Source organism: Sapajus apella, unplaced genomic scaffold (genome assembly GCF_009761245.1).
Source record: "Sapajus apella isolate SASKATOON/1434 unplaced genomic scaffold, GSC_monkey_1.0 scaffold184, whole genome shotgun sequence".
In the NCBI taxonomy this organism is placed as follows: domain Eukaryota; kingdom Metazoa; phylum Chordata; class Mammalia; order Primates; family Cebidae; genus Sapajus; species Sapajus apella.
In genome coordinates this window covers 431,573-452,440 of record NW_022437124.1, presented here as the reverse complement: position 1 = coordinate 452,440, position 20,868 = coordinate 431,573, and the positions used below count along the sequence as shown (strand labels likewise).

The following is a 20,868-nucleotide window of genomic DNA, read 5'->3' as shown; positions in this document are numbered from 1 at the left end:
ACTTACAAAGTGTAACCTCCTGGGAATGCAGCCCAGTAGGTCTCAGCCTTATTTATTCAACCTCCATTCAAAATGGAGTCATTCTGGTTCAGACACCTCTGACAACAGGACAGATCTGGAATGAGCATGTCTGGATAGAGTCACATCCACAACAATGAAAGTCATAGATATCTGCAAGGACTGTGGGGCCAAGGATTCAGGGGCTCGTTCTTTCTCCTCTCTGTGTGTGCTGGTGGCTGCAGGAGTAGGATGTCCCATGCTGTGCATGGGGTCTGCTACTATCATGCCAGAGCATGATGAATCATAGGCGGCAGAATGGCAGAAGGCTCTGTGAGCATCCAGGAAGGTGCAGTGCAGAAGAGTCTTCTGCTTGGTGTAGGAAGAAAGGAACCTGTTTCACAATCTTGACTTTATTTTGAGTAGTTGGACCAGAGGGACTGCAGCTGGGCCAAACTCCATATTCCCTTGGCTATTAGGGTCAGCACCTGATCAGACAGGCCAGGGGCCCAGAGTTAGCCCAGTGGCTCCCAGAATTCAAGTTTAATTTCTCACCCACCTGCGTCCTGAGCTCCCCTTACTGGTTCCCTTGGACCACTCCATCTACTTAAGCAAGCATTTGTTATGCTCTTATCATAAATACCTCTTACAACTAAGACTTATACATGTGATAAGCTCTTATTGTGAGGTAATAATGCATCTTTTTTCCCCATGAAGTAATCATTCTAACTTGAGTGGTGACAGTACTTTCATTCTGAAGTGGAGAAGTTGGAGCTGAGTTATTAAGGACTTGACCCAATCTTTCCTCCACAGAGCACAAAGCAGAGCAATGGTCTCAGGGATCCCACACAGCTCTAAGCTAGGGGCACTCACTGTTGCATTAGTGACTCCCATTTTCTGTCCTGGGTGGCTGACCCTGGCAATTGAAAAAGATCTGAGATCTGCAGGACCGTAAGGAGAAAAAGGAGACACAGAATGGGACAGAGAAGACAGAAGGCTGACTCAGATGCAAATGAGCCTTACTGCTGTTACCACCCCTTTTCCACCACACCCTTCAGAGCAGTTATAAAACCATAAGCAACCTAGAAATAGAAAAAAAAAAATAACATCAGCTAGGAAGGCTTAAGGACTCCCAAGGGAGTTGGTGGTAAAAGTAAAAAGATCTCAAATCGGAGTCTGTGAACTGATTCTCTGCAGGCTTCCTGCTTTTAGATACTTCGTTGGGTCACATGTTAGTTTACTGGGTTATTAATTGGTTCCTTCTTTTTATTGCTATAAAAGAAGGATACTCTTTACAACATTTTCCCCTCCTTTACAGGAGAGGCTGAGTGCAAAATATATGAGCAACGTCACTAGTTTTCTCCTGAATCTTATGAGCCCCGCCTCCCACGGTAGTTTCACTTCTCAGTTTAATCCAGTCTGAGTTAACTTCCTGACCCAGGCCTCCGGAAGTGGCAGCTACGGAGGGGACTAGCCGCAAATATGTAAGTGTCTGAGCAGTGTAGATTATGGAAAAGGTCCAGACTAACGTTTTCTCAGTGGATATGTGAGTGTGTGCTGGCGGCAGGTGGGGCGGAGGATATATTTCCTGACCACAGGGCCCCTCCACCTCTGAAAATGATCTGGACTTTCTTTGTTTTATAGCTCTCACCTCTTTCCCACTCTTTCTTTCACCAGACTTTATATCAAATCTCAGAAGAAGAAGGTAGGTGCGTAGGGCCCAGGACAGGAACCCTGGAGCCTTGGAAAGAGGGGAGCCTCTTCTCCCCAGGAGCACAGTGCCCCCGGCAGAGAGGGGCCTGGTGTGTCACTGGAGGAAGTAGCCTGCAGAGGAGTACACGCCTTCAGAAGAAATTCTGTGTGGCTCCAAGAGACTGATCTGGTTGCAAGAGGAAAACAGCCTACCCGGTATCTGTAGTTAAATTTCTGTTTTTTATTCTAGGCACTGTCATTTCAAAGAAGAGTCACTCTTCAAACTTCCTCCCAACTCTGCCCCTGTCCTAGAGGAGCTCCCAGGGCTAGGGGTGTGTGGGGTGGGGGTGGGGGTGCAGAGAGAGCCTGCTCCCAGAAGGGGCAGACTTTTTTGCTCCTGGTCACTCCTCCATTGTCTAGGGGTTCCAGCAACCAAAACACCTGGCCTCCCCCATCTTCTTTCTGCCTTCCCTGCCTTCTTGGGTCTGCAAACTCTTTATGTTGCAATCACTCTGAACTTATCCCTTGAGATAGGTCCTGTCCTGGAGAAGAGATAGTAACAGTAAATTTCCTAGTTTTGCAGGAGCTCTGCTCCCAAGAAATAACTGTTCCTCAGGACCTAACCCTCTGCTTTGCAGCCTTCTTTGCAATTCTCATTCCCTCAGTTTAGGGAAACGGCATGAAAAGGATGAACTAGTTCTTCTGGTTTTTCTGGTTGCCTTGACTTCCTTTATCCTCGTGGGGTCTCTAACTAGCAAGACCTTATTAGCCAGGGAAGCCGTTAGGTGCCCCCCTCTGTTTGCAGGAGAGAGAGCTATTCACTGTTGTCCTTTCTCTTTCTTTTGCCCATTAAACCTCTGTTCCTAAACGCAAAAACAAAAAACAAAAAAAGCCACCTTATTAACCAGTGTCGGTTGTTGTTATTTGTGGGGGATGGGAGGGATTGAGGTGGAGTCACATTTGATTGTCATGATGGGTATAAGAGCCAAGGGAAAACTTCCTCTTTGCCTTTTGAAAGGTCGATGAAAAGTCAATTCACAAAAGGCAGGTTAATTGGAAAAAAGGCACACAAATTTATTAACATGTACATGAGGTAGAATCACAGAGTGATTACTCCGCTTCCAGCGGGGCTCACATACTTACTTATATAGCCTTATTTCAGAGGGGAAGGGTGGTATCAGGAGAATATAGGTAATTCTGTTGAGGGGCAGTAAACGATGACTAGGGAGAATAAATGAATATTTGGAAGGATGAACGAATGAGGGCACAGAGTTTAACTTGTAAATGGTTCTCTCTGGAAAATGAATGAGCCTGAGAGACAGACATTATTTTGTGAAAGTGTCTGATTAGGTCTGGTTACATTCTTAGTCCTCTTTTCTTCAATACAAAATGAGATAATAGGAGTTGGAAGGAAAAACAGTTGTTCTTGGCTAGTCTGACTGGTCTTTATGAAGATGGGAAAAAAATCTCTTCCAGCATCTGCTGATCTCTAAGGGCCTTTAATTAAAAATACTCATTATACCTGGGAGCCATATATTGGGGTGAAGTTCCCATACTCCTCCAGTGGAATCTGTCATAGATCACCCAATTGCCTGAGTGTTTCTACCAATTACAAAGAGTAATTCTGCTACCAATTCTTCTTCTTTTTTTTTTGAGACAGATTCTCGCTCTTTCAGCCAGGCTGGAGTGCAGTGGCATGATCTGGGCTCTCTGCAACCTCCCCTCTAGCGCTCAAGCAAGTCTCCTTCCTCAGCCTCCCGAGTAGCTGGGACTACAGATGTGTACCACCATGCCCAGCTAACTTTTTGTATTTTTAGTAGAGATGAGGTTTTGCCATGTTGGTCAGGCTTGTCTCAAACTCCTGACTTCAGGTGATCCACCTGCCTCAACCTCCCAAAGTACTGAGGTTACAGGTGTGAGCTGTGTGGACCTGATACCAATTTTTGTTGAAGCTACTAAGAATAGGAAAGAGTTTCACCCTCCCAGAGCTCTCTCTCCTGCAGCTTTTGTGAGGAAGGCTGCATTGCTTCTTTCAGTGCTTGGTCCAAGGTGACTTTCTGTGATAACGGAATGTTGTATATTGGGGCTTTTATGTAGTCACTAGCAGCATGCAACTATTAAGCAATCAAAATGTGGCAAATGGAACAGAAAAACTGAGTTTGTTCATTTTATTTAATTTTTATTAAGTTAAATTCCCACTCAGTGGCTCCTGTATTAGCTACACCGTTAAACATTTATTCATCCTCTAAATTCCAATGCATTTCTTCTTTCTGGAGAGAAGACTTTAGCTGGGCATGGTGGCTCATACCTGTAGTTCCAGATTCTCTGCCAGGATGAGGCAGGAGGATTGCTTGAACCCAGGAGGTCGAGGCTGCAGTGAGCTGTGGTCATACCACTGTACTCCACTACAGCCTGGGCAAGAGAGTGAGAACTCGTCTCATAAAGAAAAAGAAAAAAAATTAGAAGACTGAGAAAAGAAAAATAGCTTAGGGCAGTTTGAGCTATGTGAAGTTTTAAACTTTATCAGGAGCAGTGAGACAGGAGGATGGATCTTCAGTTAAGAACCATGTTTAAAAGCATTTTGTTCCTGACTGGCTGCCTCACCCATTACCTGCATATTCCTGAGATCTGTAATACAAAGAACAATGTACAGCCAATCAAAAGCTTATATTATTTTAATGTAAATTCTTGGTAAACAACTCTAAAACTACTTCTTCTTTTCCTTTAAACAACTACTTGTAACCGCTTGCTAATGAGGGCAACTTGAAACTCTGCACCTGGGTTGCAGTTCTCAAACTTGGCCCAAACTCAACCTCAGCTTCTTCCTTTTAGGTCGACAGCTTCACGACCTGTGGAAGTCAGTAGCAGCCAGCTCATCATCACAGAGCGGTGCAGCTGAGGTGTGTTTTCATCACTAGAAAACTCTGGCTGCTTCATCTCCATCTCTAGAGCCAATATTGGAGCTTTTCAAGAAAAGCCATGGCCTCAACCACCAGCACCAAGAGGATGATGGAGGAAGCCACCTGCTCCATCTGCCTGAGCCTGATGACGAACCCAGTAAGCATCAACTGTGGACACAGCTACTGCCAATTGTGTATAATGGACTTCTTTAAAAACCCAAGCCAAAAGCAACTGAGGCAGAAGATGCTCTGGTGTCCCCAGTGTCGCGCTCCATTTCACTTGGATAGCGTCAGACCCAACAAGCAGCTGGGAAGCCTTATTGAAGCTCTCAAAGAGATGGATCATGAAATGTCATGTGAGGAACACGGAGAACAGCTCCACCTGTTCTGCGAAGATGAAGGACTGCTCATCTGCTGGCGCTGTGAGCGGGCACCACGGCACAAAGATCACACCACAGCGCTTGTTGAAGAGGTATGCCAGGGCTACAAGGTGAGTGTGTGGTGCACGGGGCCTTGGCAAGTACCCTAGTCTTATCCTGCTCCCTAGGAGCTGAGATGATTTAGCCTGAAACCTAACATTATGACTTGGAAATACAGCTTTCATCCTGCCATTCTTCTGAAAAATAGTTTATGATGATTCCTTGTTACCTGCACTGTCCATTCTGACCTCAGTGGTATGGTGGGACCCTTGTCCCTATCCATTTCTGTTATGCTGAATTTCTCCCTGCTTTAGAACACGTTGTTCTCAAACCAAACAACCACATTTTTTCTTGCTTCACACCATGTATCTAATTTGAAAAACCGCAATATGTCAACCCATGTGATAGGGCCTGAAAACAGGGAAGAAAGATGCATCACCTTTTAGGTATCCACAGTCTAGTAAAGAAGACAAACCATCAAAAAGGTCTGCCTGGAGGTCCCTGGTTTTGGTGGTGGGGAGGGACTTTTAGGGTAGGGAGTGGTTTATTTCGGAAGTAACACCTAATGGAGGATTTTCATTTGGGGGATGAAGGGTCAGTGACATTAAAAGTATCACTCTGATACCTCTACTGGTTTTTTGTTTGTTTGTTTGTTTTTGAGACAGGGTCTTGCTGTGTATCCCAGGCTGGAGTGCAGTGGTGCGATCTCGGTTCACTGCAGCCTTGACCTCCTGGGCTCAAGCAATCCTCCCACCTCAGCCTCCCAAGTAGCTAGGATGGGCATGCGCCACCATATACGGATTTTAAAAAAATTTTTTGTAGAGACATGGTCTGGCTTTGTTGCTTACGCTGGTCTCGAATCCCTGGTCTCCCTCCCACCTCAGCCTCCCAAAGTGCTGGGATTAGAGGTGTGAACCACTGTGCCCAGCTACTCCAGCATGCCGATAATAAAAGGAATATCAAGGAGTAAAATTTAAACTATCCCTGTAAGAAAGGGAGTAAAGGGCAGATCTTAAGCAAGATTCAGGAAGAAGACTCAAATATTTGGAAATACCTGGTTGTGGAAGGTGAAGCAGAGGGGCTTTATGTACCATCCAGGTTTCCTATCAGAAAGCATATTAAGGAAGGTGGGACTTTGCTGTTGCCAGCATGGAGGAATGGACATAGTCCTGATGTCCTTTTTCCTTCTCTGTTTTGTCTAAATTTGAGGAAAATGTTGTCAGGCCCCTTATTCTGTACCCATGAGGCAGAGGTGGTCTTGTATGAAGGCTCTAAGTCCTAAGGTCATGTCAATCCTAACCACCACTCAGCTCATAGCAGCTCCTCCTTAAACTCCATGGAGCAGCTACTAATTGCAATGATGATATTCCCATTTGAATTACTTTCCCAATAAGTAGCAAGAAAAGGAGTCTGCTTATGTTGAAATTGAGTTTGGTCACTTTACTAGATGGCCAATTTTGGGCACATTATTAATGTCTTGATGCCTTGGTTTCCCCATCTGTAAATGGGGATAATAGCAGTGTCTCCCCTTTGTAACACACACACCCAGGAAGTTGTTACAAGCTTTAAGGACATTAAAACATAGAATGCATAGAATAGCACTTGGCATATTGAAAGGGCAATGTCATCTTTTGCTAAAAAAGTTACATAGAGCCCTTTCCTGAGAACGCTCGAGAATTAATGAGTATATTTGCCGGGTTTACAGTGGACAGGAGACAATTCTTTTAGCGTTGACTACAACTAGCAATTTGGGTCAGCTTCAAATCACTTTCAATAGCAATATGAGAAACTTTTTTGAAGAATAAACTAAAAGCTTGACATGAATCATTTTAAATTGGTTTCATGATACCATTCTTCAAAAGATACCAGAATTTCCATCTTCCATAAACTGTTTCTAATAACCAGCTGGCATCCTGATTTCTCCTGACTCATAAAACAAAAAATTTTATCTGTGCCATTGGTATTGGTTATGCATGTTCCACCATGTTATTTTACAAAATCTTTTAGATGATGATTACCTTGTTCTGTTTACAACCTTTTCCTGGCAGGATTCCAGTGGTGGATATAGCTCAGGCTCTGGGTAGCTAGGGAGCCTTGTTAAACCAGAGCAATTATAGAAACACAAGATAGGTGCTCTGCAAAGATCAAAGCTCACCTAAAGACATCTCTGTAGGAATTTGGAGCTGTCTTTGAAAAGTGCTCAGTTTACATAAGCAGATGAGGTTGCAATTGTAGCTCCACCACCTGCCAATTATAGCTGTTTGGGCAAGTTATGTTACCCCTTTCTTAGCCTCATTTTCTACAGCACAGAAATGATGTTTAAAATCCTACCCATTGTTGAGGGTTGCCAAGTAGATCAGTGTGTTCCTGTACATATAGCCTTTAGCATGCTCTCTAGCAAAAAACGATGAGAACTCAAAAAATACTGGCTATTATTCAAATATATCTTAGAAGGTTGAGATTCCCCCTAGGTCCCTAATGAAGAGTCAAATTGAATAGACTTCACTTATCAAATTTTTCCTTCAGGAAAAGCTCCAGAAAGCTGTGACAAATTTGAGGCAACTTGAAGACAGATGTATGGAGCAGAAGCTGTTCACAGCAATACAAATAACTAAATGGAAAGTAAGAATCTGACTTCATTGATCTCCAGCTATTTTCCATTCTAGAGCTTAGGCATAGGGGATGATGGAGGTAAAGCACAATGATGATTTATTCTCACTAAACCAGAATGAAAAAATGAATCCCAAGGAAGAAACCATTATTGATATTTATGCCTCTAGTTGTTTACATCCATAAGAATTGAGCACCAAGCCCTTCCATCTTTCAACCACAGTTGGCTGCAATTCCTGATACCTCAGTAAGAAGAAGCAGAATTGGTCTGCCTGTTTACCTAGAACAAGCCTTGACTAGGTCTCAAACTTTAAATACCTCAAAATAAACCTGGTTTGCAGGCCTCAACTCATTACCCTGGCACTTTTACCATGGCGGAGCATCTGGCTCTCAAGTTTACAGGTACAGAAACCAACCTTTGTGAACACTTAGAAAACAGGATGACGCCAGATTCAAATTCATACTACTCAAGCTGATGAGGCTGAAGGAAATATACTTGATTTATAAGTACATTGTAAGTACTACAACAACCAACACACTTGCAACTACAGACTATAGGGTCTCTCAGACTATTTCTGTGGCTGACCAGCCTCCACATTATCAGAGCCACAGTCTTTTGTGGAAATATTTAGGTCTGTGCAAGAGTAATTGCGGTTTTTGCCATTCAAAGTAAACGCAAAAACTGTAATTTCTTTTGCACCAACTTTTATGTAATTCACTAGCTTGCAGTAAAATCTCACAAACTGATGACAAATTTTCCCTCTTGCAAGGGTCCTTTATAACCTCTACTCTGATCCTTTGTTTGTGGATGTTGATCTTGAGCTCCTGCGTACACTCTTACTTCTCTTATTTCTAGGATCTTGGACAATAGAGGAGACCTTGATTGTTATTAACATATATGAAAATCCACCTATGTAAGAGTTAAAGCTGCACCTGTCCCCTACACAAAAATTCCACTTCATTCTAAGTCAGAGACCCTTCTACTACATCATAGTCAGCAAAACACTGTATGAATTTATTTTAATTTTCGAATTTTTTTTTTTTAAGGTAAGTAGAGAGTTTATTTGGGCCAAGTTTGAAGCTTTCATAGATTAAAGTTACCCTGAATACACACTCCCACTGCATTAATTTAGATAGCACTAATGGAAATTGCAATTTTACATCTCAGATGAGACCTTCATTTGATATTTGTCAGTCTTACACATAGGAATGCTGAAGATGACCCTAGGGTAGTAGGTAAATTTTTTTCAGTTAACCGTAATAAATGCCTGCCACACCCAGAGCTCCCCGTGCCAAGAATTATGGACCCTCTTACCGGCCTGATTGTCTTAAAATCAAGTCTTGGTGATGTTCATTATAAGCTTTGACTTCAAGAAAATCCCTCAGACTCAGAAATAACTTCTTAAATCCCAAGTAAAACCTTCTTTTTATCTTTGTAATTGATAAAGTGTTTGAAGTTGGCCCTAGTTTCACAATCAAATTGTCTAGCACTCCTAACCCAGCTTTCTCCTGTCTTGACTGAGGAACAAGGAAATTAATTGAGCGACTGTAAGGAATCTGAGATGGCCTCTCCCACATGTGAGTGCCTGCCTCGCACACATGACTCTGCAGCAGGAACCTGGGGACATTCTTCCAGCTTCAGTGACTCATGGGAAAATAATGTCCAAGTGACTGACTGCACTGTGTGTGTGTGTGTTAAAATATATACAGCACTTAAACGTTTAACCACTTGTAAGCATGCGGTTCAGTAGAATTAAGAACTTTCACATTGTTACGTTGTTGTGTCACTATACCATCTCCAAACTGCAACTGGGTTTCATCTTTCGTCTTCCAAACTGAAACCCACTACCCATTAAATAGTAACTCTCCATTCTCCTGTCTTGCCAACACTTTGTACCCACTATTTTACTTTCTGTCTCTTTGAACTTAACTATTCTAGAAACTTCATATAAGCAAAGTCTTAGAATATTTGCCCTTTTATTTTTGGCTTTTGCTTGAATGTCTTCAAGGCTTATCATGCAGTAGTATGTATCAGACTTTCATTCTTGTTTAACCATTCATCCGTAGATGGACATTTGGTTTATTTCCACCTTTTGACCATACTTTCTTGATTCCAGGAGAAGATACAGATTCAGAGACAAAAAATCCAGTCTGACTTTAAGAGTCTCCAGCGTTTCCTACATGAGGAAGAGAAGTGTTATCTCTGGAGACTGGAGAAGGAAGAAGAACAGACTCTGAGTAGACTGAGGGACCATGAGGCCAGTCTGGGTCTCAAGAGCGATGAACTCAACAGCCACATCCTGGAACTGGAGGAAAAATGTCAGGGCTCAGCCCAAAAACTGCTGCAGGTGAGGCTGTGGACTTGGAATAGGGAAAAAAGGTACGTTATTGTGCCATTAGAGGAGAATGGTAAGGAAGCATGGAAGATAAAGTACTGTTTCTTTTAGAAATACATCAGTGCCATCAGGCTGGCCTTCACTACTCTATAATGTACCTTTATATCAATTAGAAAAATAAACTTCTGAGCGAACATAGCTTGACCAAATGGAACCATGGGATAATATTTGCCACTCTTTGCCTCCTTGGCCCGTGTGCTCAGAACCCTGGCTGTCAGACTCTCTCCTGAACTACTCCTCTAGGTGATGGATAGGTGATGAAGTGGGGCAGCCAAGATGAGTGATAACGTTTTCCCTGATTTGCTTGTAGACCCCTTACTCCAGAGCTGTTATGGTACAGTCTATACCTGTATCTATATGAAGATAAACATCTGGAGTCATTAATTCTGGTTCTAAATAACAGGATTGGTGACTGTACTGTAAGGTTGAATGTATAGCATGATTGCTTTACCACCGTGTGATACCTGCTGCCATCATCTTAGTGACCCAGTCTCAGGGCTGTGCATGAATTCACCACTAAGGACTTTTTTTTTTTTTTAAGAGGTTTATTTAGCACACAGTTATGCCGACTGGGAAGCTCAAGAGCATGGCCCTGGCTCCCGGTATGGGTTTTTGTGCTGCACAATGTGGCAGAGAATGTCAGAGGGGAAGTGGACACATGCAGAGAGCCAAACAGAAGGAGGAAACTTGCATTGGAACACTTGCTCTTGAGAGAACTAATCCATTACTGCAATAACTAATCTACTCTCCAGAGAGTGAGAACTCACTACCATGAGAACAGCACCAAGCTATCTCTGAAGGATCCACCCCTATGACCCAAACACTTCCACCAGGCCTTACCTTCCAACACTGCCACACTGGGGGTCCAATTGTAGGGCGGTAAAAGAGAGGTGTGAACACTCAATTTTAATCTTTTTTTCTCAGTCACCCAATATACTCAGTAGCACCCTGGGAAGCACTAGGTCAGTCAAGCACAGAGGGAGGTGTATCTCAGGTTTCCTCGTTTCTCTACAAGGAAAAGAATAAAAGATGAGTGATGTGGACCTTTATGATGATTGATTTCTAATCTGGGCTCACTCTGAAGGAAATCCAATTACCAAAAGCAAGTCTTGACAGAGGGAGCGGGGGCAAAGCTCCTGGCCCTTAGGCTCCGGCAAGGAAGAGAATAGATGCAAATGTTGAGAAATATCTTGCCATGTTGAATCTCCCAGAAGCTGGTGGGAATTATTCCATCTGGGTATCCATCAATATCTAAGATTGGTGGGAATTATTCTGAGTATCCATCAATGTCTAAGACTGGGGTAACTCTCTTTACTTCTTTGGGAAAAGCAAAGAAGAATAGCCCTGCATGCCAAGCCCCATGAAATACTGATGTTCCCGTGCTCACCTTTTGTTTTTGTTTCTTTATAGAATGTGAATGACACTTTGAGCAGGTACGTCCTTTGTGAATGCAGGGGGGAGGGGTGTGTGTATAGAGAACTGAATGACATGCAGCGCTGAAGAAGTCTCTGCCTCTGCTTATTCTAGGAGTGGGGCTGTGAAGCTGGAAACATCAGAACCCGTCTCCTTGGAGCTTCATACTATGTGCAATGTTTCTGAGCTTTACTTTGATGTGAAGAAAATGTTAAGGAGTCATCAAGGTATATGCACTAAAGAATTCCTAAATGCTGTGAATGGAAGGGGCCTTACATAGTAACCAGGTTTACCACCTATCCCTCAGCAGGCTCACAGCCAAAGAGGTTGTTAATTTCAGTAGAGCTTTCATACTGTCCCTGGTTAGTCTGATTCACTGCTTAGATGTGAGTGAGCATTGCATTCTGGTTATCTGTGCAAACTTTTCAAATTCTTATTCTTTCACTTATTAGCCATGTTACTCCAAGTGACTCAGTTTCACCATCTGAAAAATAAAAGTGTTAACAGCTCCCACTTCATTGGGTTGTCAGCAAAATTAAATGCATCAATATGTACAAGGTGCTTAGCACAGTGACTGACACATGATCATAATACCACATCATGGTACTGGACATGATCATAGTGTTTATTATTAATGTTATCAGTCAACTCTTAGAGCAATGCAAGAAAGCTGGTGAGTATGATAGCCTATCATTCACATGATTTTAGGAACTTGACTGAGATAACACAGATGAAAAACGTTATAACCAATTTACTGATTCCAAAACATTAGAACCATTCACTAAATTTCCTGCTCCCTTAATTTTTTAAATCAGTGCTGACTATACTTCCAGAAATCTGTATGCATAAGTATAAAATCAAAAAACTCTGAAAATGGAAAGTTTTATCATGATTCATTTGGCTACAAAAATCTGGCCTACCCTGAAATGATTTGGTGGTTATATTAGTTATCTGTTAGTACAATTTACTGTAATTTAGCACCTTAATACAACACCCATATATTATCTCAACTTTAGTGGTTCAGGAATCTGGGCACAGCTTAGTTGGGCCCGCTGCTTAGGGTCTCACAGGGCTGCAGTTAAGGTGTTGGTCAGGCTGTGCTCTTATCTGGAGGCTCGGCTAAGGAAGAATCCACTTCCAAGCTCACTCAGGTAGCAGGCAGAATTTATTTCCTAAAGGTTGCAGGACTTTGGGCCCTGGTTGTTTCTGAACTTTGGCTGGAGGTTGCCCTCAGCTTCTACAGGCCACCCCTCAGCTCTTTGCACATGGCCTTCCAACATGGCCAGTTATTTCTTCAAAGAGCGCTCAGGAGACAGACTCTTTAGAGCAAATCTGCTAGCGAGATGGAGTCTTACGTAATGAAATGTAATCATAGAAATTATATTCCATCGTCTTTGCCGTATCCTATTGGTCAGAAGCAATTCATAGGCCCTGCTCACACTTAGAGAGAAGGAATTTTATGAGGGTGTGAATCCTGGAAGGCCACCCTTCAGTCTGTCTTCCACAGTGGCCAAACCTGAACTGCACTGATACAAGACTATTTAAAAGTCTTTGTTTATCCTACTTAATTTGAATAAATGTTTTGCTGCAGAAATATTGATGAATTTGATTACAGGGCTCTACTTTAGGCCCTCATGGGGTTGAACTTTAGAGTATTTGCATTTCTTGGCCTTTATAACTTCTAAACTGATTTGAATTGCAAAGCCCATTTGGTTCCATGGGTTTGAGATAAGGAATAATGGACCTGTGTTGCCCTCAACTACACAACAGCAAACAACAATGAAACCCAAAAGCACTCTGTATTTCATCCTGACCTTATGTAAGTTTTGCTGGGATTTCACTGAGTTAATTTGCCTAGTCTCATCTTTTACAGAAGGAATCACAACATGGTTCAAGTGAAACTGTTTCTTAAATGGGCTTTATCTTTTAACTTCATATTTCTCCCCTCTTAAACATTGTTTATTAAATTTTTCTTTTTTTAATTTTTTTCTGAGACGAAATGTCACTCTGTTGCCCAGGCTACTGTGTAGTGGCACAATCTCTGCTTATTGCAGCCTCGCCTTCCCAAGTTACAGCAATTCTCCTGCCTCAGCCTCCTGGGTAGCTGGGATTACAGGTATGCGCCACCATGCCTGGCTAATTTTTGTATTTTTAGTAGAGATGGGGTTTCACCATGTTGGCCAGGCTGGTCTTGAACTCTGACCTCAGGTGATCTGCCCAACTCGGCCTCCCAGAATATTAGGATTGCAAGTGTGGGCCGCTGCGCCTGGCCTAAAATTTCTCTTATTACAAAAGTCATACGAATAATTTACTTTTATTTTTAAATTTATGTTTATTTTACATTGCCTTCAAGCAGATGCAACAAATACATTTTAATTAGTCAAACAATATAGAGTATGTAAAGAGAAAGTTCAAGGTTGCTCCCACCCCTCTCCAGTCTGACTTCTTTAGATAGGGTGACCTATATCTTTCCCTAAGTTTGTACAAACATGTAATACACCGTGGAGTGACTTACTGGTATGAGGGATGCATATCATAGTTTTACCAGATACTATAGACATTGAAGTTGTTCCATTTCTACCCCACCAGCAATAGAAGAGCTCTCACTGCTCTAAAACTCCGAGTCTTTACCTATATAATTTATGATTTTCACAGTCTTATGGATTTAAAATCATACCTAATTGTGTACTTACTTTGCGCTTTTCTGATTTTACTAGTGAGGTTGAGATTCTTTTTGTATGACCAGTGGCTCTTCAGGCTTCTGTGATTTACCCATGATTTACTGTGGTTTAAGAGTTTTTATTGGGTTTTTTCTTATTGATTTATGGAAACTTATTATAGCATGTGGATAGCATTGTGCATTTCATCCTGTTTTTTGATAAATAGGGTTTCAAAATTAAGTAGATGCATTTTCTATATGTTAACATATACACATATGTATAGATGCATATATAAAATTTAGTTTATTTATATTATTTTATGCAGGAGTCTGTGTCTATAAGTGGGTGCCATAATTTTCTATTCTTTTAGGATTGGGTATGAGATTGCTGTTACTTATGCCTTGACTTCTAAATTTTCTATAAAACTGACGAGATCCATTTTTGCTTAATAAAGATGCATGTTTTATTAGCAGTAGGTAGGATTTAAACCAATGATTTCATTTCTTTAATGTTAGGCCTGCCTATGCTTTCTTTGTTTTTTGAATGAGTTTTATTCAAATACTTTTTCTAAGAAGTATTAATTTTGTCAGTGTTTTCAATTTTATTAGAGCATACATTTATTATAAAGTTCTGTAATATTTAAAAATTTTCTGTATTCATTCCATTTGTGCCTTCTGTCTTACTTTGATAAATCTCATCAGAGATATATCTACTTTATTAAATTTTTTTAAAGAAGCTACTTTTTTTCCCTCTTTACTGCATCGTTATTTTCTTTAACTTCACTAATTTAATTGTTTGATATCTATTTTTCCTTTTAAAAAATTATATTTGGGTTTCTGTGTTCTTTTTAAAATTTAAATTGGATGCTTAACTCATTAATGTTCAGCTTTTAAATTTTTCTATGATTAGCATTTAAAGCCTGCAAATTTTCCTTAAAATTCTGCTTTAGCTTCATTGTGTATTTTTATAAGTAACATTTTATTACTGTCCCTCTCTGTATGTCATCTTATGATTTGTTAGTATTTTACATTTCCTAATATTTAGAATTTTTGTAGTCATCTTTTTACTATTGGTTTATAATCTTATATTGAGGTTAGAGAGAATAATCTGTGTAATACAGATTTACTAAAATTTGTTGTGGGGTGCGGTGGCTCATGCCTGTAATCCCAGCACTTTGGGAGGCTGAGGCAGGTGAATCACGAGGTCATGAGTTCAAGACCAGTGTGGCCAACATGGTTAAACCCTGTCTCTACTAAAAATACAAAAATTAGCTGAGCATGGTGGTGCATGCCTGTAATCCCAGTTACTCGGGAGGCTGAGGCAGGAGGTTTGCTTGAACCAGGACCCAGCAAGCGGAGGCTGCAGTGAGCTGAGATGACACAGCTGCACTCCAGCCTGGGCTACAGAGCAAGATTCCGTCTCAAAAAAAAAAGGGGGGGGGGGGGAAGAAAAAAGAGCAAAAAAGAAAGCTCATTTTAGCAAAAAGAATTCTGGCTAAAAAAAAAAGGAAAAGAAAAAAAAAAAATTTGTTCAGACTGTTTTCTGCCTAGTACGTACTCAGTAAATGTTCCATCTATATCTGAGAAAACTGCGTATTCTGTGCATACTATTACTAGACAGTTGCTGAGCTGTATGTACTGACTATCAGGTAGAGCCTCTTAGATTGTCCAGACCTTCCATGTCTTTCCTTATTTTTTTATTTTGGTCTGCTTGATCTATCAGTTATGGAAAGAAGAATGTTAAAATATCCCATGATGATTGTAGAGTTGTCAATTCCTCCTATAATTCTATAATTTTTGCTTTGTATATTAACACAATTATAAATATGAATGCATTATATTATTAATCTTCCTAGTGAACTGTACATTTTACATTTTATCTTTTTTTAGGTGTTTTTTTTCATTCTGTCCTTTTACTAGACTCTTTTTTTTTTTCTTAAGAGACAGGGTCTCGCTATGTTGCCCAGGCTGGAGTGCAGTGGCTATTCACTGGCGCGATCCCACTACTGATCAGCATGGGAGGTTTGACCTGCTCCATTTCCGACCTGGGCCGATTCACCCCTCCTTACGCAACCTGGTGGCTCCCCGCTCCCGGGAGGTCACCATATTGATGCTGAACTTAGTGCGGACACCCGATGGGCATAGCACACTACAGCCCAGAACTCCTGGGCTCAAGAGATCCTCCAGCCTCAGCCTCCTGAGTAGCTGGGACTATAAGCACGCACCACCACGTCCGGCCATTCTGTGTTTTTTTTTTTTTTTTGAGCGGTCTTTCTCTATCGCCCAGGCTGGGGTGCAGGAGTACAGTGGCGAAATCTCAGCTCACTGCAACCTCCACCTCCCCAGTTCAAGCAATTCTTGTGCCTCAGCCTCCCAAGTAGCTGAGATTACAGGCATGTGCCACAATGCCCAGCTAATTGTCGTATTTTTAGTAGAGACAGGGTTTCGCCATGTGGATCAGTCTGGTCTTGAACTATTGGTTTCGAGTGATCCGCCTGCCTTGACCTCCCAAAGTGCTGGGATTACAGGCATGAGCCACCACGTCCCTCCTTTCGTTCTTAATAATGCTTTGACTTAATATCCTTTGATATAATACTACAACAGCTATAAGATTATATCATCTATCTTTTAACTTTCAGTCTTTCTATATGTTTTTGTTTATGATGTGTCACTGTAATAGATAGGTGGAATTTTAGAAATCCAATTGATATTTTCTCTCAATCGGTATTATTACCCTGTAAACATTTTAATTTCTCAACATGGGATTTCCTGGGTCATTCAGGTAGCATCAATGAAACCCAAACTTCTGTGAGTCAGGCGGATAACAGCTGACTGAATAGAGTTTGAAAGAGACGATATTTACAAAGGTGAGGAGTTGGGAAATCTACGAGGAACAGGGAAGCGCCCAAAACTAGGAACACTTAGAGAGCCATCACCTCTTCTGGGCCTCAAGTGGCAAGTGTAGGGGGCTGTAACTATAAGAGAGTGCACCCAAAGGCAGAGGAATGTAGACCCTCCAAATCATAGCCAGTGGTGAGGGACTGGGGTACTGAGTGCTCCCAGGCTGCGTCTTTGTGTCCTGTGGTCTCCTTTGGTGCTTCCCATTGGCTGAACCAAGCAGAAGCCAGAGGGCAGAAAGTGACCACAGGGGTCAGCCTTCCTGGGCACAGAGCAAGACAGAAAGGTGAGGGAATAATTTGGGAGAACAGACAGCATCCAGCACAGGAAGTGTTGCTGAGTACTTGAATTCCTTTATTGTCATAGACCAGCTGATCAGTGTTTAAGGCAGTAGCGCAGTGGCTTCTTAACTTTCTGGTTAGAACATCCTATTACCATTATTTATTTTTAAAACTGCATACTGTGCAGTATCTCACTTTAGGTTATCAGATTTTTTTCTGTCTTGTTTGATTCTAGTCATATTTTTCATGTATATTGTGTTGTCATCTCATGCCAATCTCTATGGAACATTATATGAGGGGAAGGAGAAGAGCTTATAATTAAAAGTCATGGATCTAGGCATGTGTCATGAGACCTGGGTCTTCCAATAACAAGCTAAGACATTAGCTGAGTCATTTTCCTTCCCTGGTTCCCAATGTTGGTGGTTATTCAGCAGAGAAGGGAAAAGCTATCTTTATGCTCAACTGTTTCATGTTTCCTGGAAGTCTTGCATGGGAGAAGAACTTTGGACAGGATGCTAACCATATTAAGTGGTTAGTTCTGTACCTTGACATCCCTGAATAACTAAGACAAAGATGATGTTGATGATATTATTATCACTACCACTTATTAGGTGCTTGCCATGTATCAGGAATTTTACCGTGCATTAAGTAAACATGGCATATTCAAACCTGTCTATGTTCTTTGCAACAAATATGATAATTTCCACTTTATAGTTAACAAAACTGAGGCTCAGAGAGTTAAATGACTCGCCTAAGCTCACATGGTTTATAAGAAACAATATTTGGGTTTGAACACAGGCTACTTTTATTGAAAGTAACTTGTAGCTGGGCACAGTGGCTCACACCTGTGTAATCCCAGCACTTTGGGATGCCAACGTGGGTGGATCACCTGAGGTCAGGAGTTCAAGACCAGCCTGGCCAACATGGCAAAACCCCATCTCTACTAAAAATATAAAAATTAGCCAGTTGTTGTGGTGTGCGCCTGTAGTCTCAACTACTCAGAAGACTGAGGCGGGAGAATTGCCTGAATCCGGGAGGCGGAGGTTGCAGTGAGCAGAGATAGTGTAAGACTCCGTCTCAGGAAAAAAAATAAATAAATAAAATATAATAACTTATGTTATTTGCACCAACAAGAGTGTTTTTTTGTTTGTTTCTGCAGTCAGTGTGACTCTGGATCCAGATACAGCTCATCATGAACTAATTCTGTCTGAAGATCGGAGACAAGTGACTCGAGGATACCTCCAGCAGAATCAGGACACTTCTTCCCGGAGATTTAGTGCCTTGCCCTGTGTCTTGGGTTGTGAAGGCTTCACCCTAGGAAGATGCTACTTTGAAGTGGATGTTGGAGAAGGAACCGGGTGGGATTTAGGAGTTTGTATGGAAAATGTGCAGAGGGGCACTGGCATGAAGCAAGAGCCTCAGTTTGGATTCTGGACCCTCAGGCTGTGCAAAAAGAAAGGTTATGTAGCACTTACCTCTCCGCCAACTTCCCTTCATCTGCATGAGCAGCCCCTGGTTGTGGGAGTTTTTCTGGACTGTGAGGCCGGAGTTGTATCCTTTTACAATGGGACTACTGGCTGCCACATCTTCACCTTCCCAAAGGCTTCCTTCTCTGATATTCTCCGGCCCTATTTCCAGGTTTACCATTATTCTCCTTTGTTTCTGCCTCCCCTAGAGGATTAAGGAAAAAAGCAGAGGCTCTTTCATTTAACTAGCCCAAAGAAAATAATATAAATCACAGAAGGGCAGAAATTTGGTCTGTTTTCTTCACTGCCATTTCCTTAGTTCTCAGAATAGTGCTGGGATTTTAGTGGATATATAATTAATTTATGCTGAATAAATGGACTTAGAAACTAAAAATAATACAGTTGGTTGACCTGCACTGGAGCAAAGCAAGGTAATGGTAATGATCGTACATTGCTCTGCCTGTCTTTAATGGATCAGGGCTTTGATTTCCAAGGTCTTCAGGTGATGAGTGAGGGGACCCACAAGTCAGAATGTCTGTATTCTCCTAGTTTGTTTGCTACCATTTGAACTCAGTGATGAAAGAAAGCTGCAATTGTCTGCCAACTGCATTAAAACAAAAAGGTGGAAAATCAAAATAGTATTGACACTTGCAACCACTAACAGGTTGTTTAATAATCTGAGCAGCAGTTCTGGAGGCTACCAGACTTACAGAGATCTGCTTGAGAAACAGCCAAGCAAAGTGTGAAAGAAGGGTTAAGACTAGCTTACAATGAGATGCTTCAAATGAGCAGGGAATTATGAGTAAAATCAAACTTTGGTAGGGTATTCAATTTGGGAAAAGAAGTTGGTATTTTTCAGTCTGCTAGGACCAGTTACCTTGAAATATGTTTAAATCTAAGTAAATAGTTATTTTTGAAATGGTTGTTAGCAGTCCTGTGATTCAGAGAAGATCAAATAGACTTAACTTCATTTTGAAAAAGACCAAATTACCGTACCTGAGTGGGTAATGACAGGATTACAACTAAAACATAAACAACATTAATGATGACCATAAAAAGTCACAAAATTGCTAAATGTTATAATTTAGAGTTGATATAAAAATTGATGGCCGGGTGCAGTGGCTCATGCCTGTAATCTCAGCACTTCAGGAGGCTGAGGCAGGCAGATCACTTGAGGTCAGGAGTTTGAAACCAGCCTGGCCAACATAGTGAAATCCCTGTCTCTACTAAAAATACAGAAATTTAACCGGTCATGGTGGCAGGTGCCTGTAATCCGAGCTACTTCGGAGACTGAGGCAGGAGAATTGCTTGAGCCTGAGAGGTGGCAGTTGCAGTAAGCCAAAATTATGCTCTCTGGAAAAAAGAAAAAAAAAAAAAAATTGATGTTTACTGATGTTTGTTGAGGTCCTCTGACATCATCTCTGAGAATAGGAGAAATGAAGCAAGAGTCATGTCTAGATGTCAGAGGTATGGTTGGGCCTCCACCTCTGCCTAAGGGAAAACATAAAAGAGACCAGACTATTGCTCATGCTCCCCAAAGTTGGTAGTTCTAATTATGTTGATAGAGGCTGGCTTGTAACTAGCAAGTGAAGGGTAGCATTCAGAATATGCCACTTTTGGCATAAGAAATATTTTGAGCTGAAGACAATTAAGAAAAAAATAGATAAAAAAAGAAAAACTACCTCTGCCTTCTCCCTATTTGCCTAAAAGCAAGATAAAAATTTATCCTGGGAAGAACAAAAGTTAATCATCAGAGACTTTAGACTCCTATCAGCCTAGAGATAGCACCAGAGAAATCTTATTAAAAAAAAAAAAAAAAAAAAAAAAAAAAGTTGCCTTTCCACAATTTACTGTGCTAGAAACTCAAAGTCCTTTTCCTTGTCACTTAAAAAATGTATTCTTTCATTAATGCTATATAAACCCAGTGTTGTGCAATGCATGTGTTAATAAACTTCTCTTTGTTTCTTTCTTGTCAATCTGTCTTTTTTTAGTCTAGCTTATAGGGCCACAGATGGAGAACCTCAGATGAGTAGAGAAAAAAGATTTTTCTCTCCAACAGAAGGATTATTTCCCGTGTTATTTGTTCATTATCTCCATAGTTTGAGTATGCTGACCCAGACCTGGGAAATGGGACCCA

The 20,868-nt window shown here is 41.3% G+C and overlaps 1 protein-coding gene across 4 annotated transcripts; it reads left to right on the top strand.

Moving 5' to 3' along the window:
• The first annotated feature begins 1,364 nt into the window (after nt 1–1,364).
• Nucleotides 1,365–20,586, top strand: TRIM38 (tripartite motif containing 38). 4 transcript variants are annotated; one of them, XM_032268583.1, is made up of 8 exons: nt 1,365–1,481; nt 1,675–1,905; nt 4,522–5,079; nt 7,535–7,630; nt 9,736–9,966; nt 11,425–11,447; nt 11,542–11,654; nt 18,425–19,643. In XM_032268583.1, exons 3-8 carry the CDS (start codon nt 4,669–4,671, stop codon nt 18,946–18,948), a joined length of 1,398 nt encoding a protein of 465 aa, XP_032124474.1. In that variant the 5' UTR covers nt 1,365–1,481; nt 1,675–1,905; nt 4,522–4,668; the 3' UTR covers nt 18,949–19,643. The 4 variants fall into 4 exon arrangements, with proteins under 4 accessions (XP_032124474.1, XP_032124475.1, XP_032124473.1 ...); XM_032268582.1 differs by having other exon boundaries at nt 1,391–1,543; nt 18,425–20,586; XM_032268584.1 differs by lacking the exon at nt 1,675–1,905 and having other exon boundaries at nt 1,375–1,481.
• The last annotated feature ends 282 nt before the right edge of the window (nt 20,587–20,868 follow it).

What these genes read in the sequence shown, in the direction of transcription:
- TRIM38 (XM_032268582.1), top strand. Translation starts at nt 4,669, where the DNA reads ATGGCCTCAACCACCAGCACCAAGAGGATGATGGAGGAAGCCACCTGC. An exon ending in AGGTATGCCAGGGCTACAAG is followed by an intron (nt 5,080 to 7,534) that starts GTGAGTGTGTGG and finishes TTTTTCCTTCAG; the next exon opens with GAAAAGCTCCAGAAAGCTGT. An exon ending in GTGAATGACACTTTGAGCAG is followed by an intron (nt 11,448 to 11,541) that starts GTACGTCCTTTG and finishes TGCTTATTCTAG; the next exon opens with GAGTGGGGCTGTGAAGCTGG.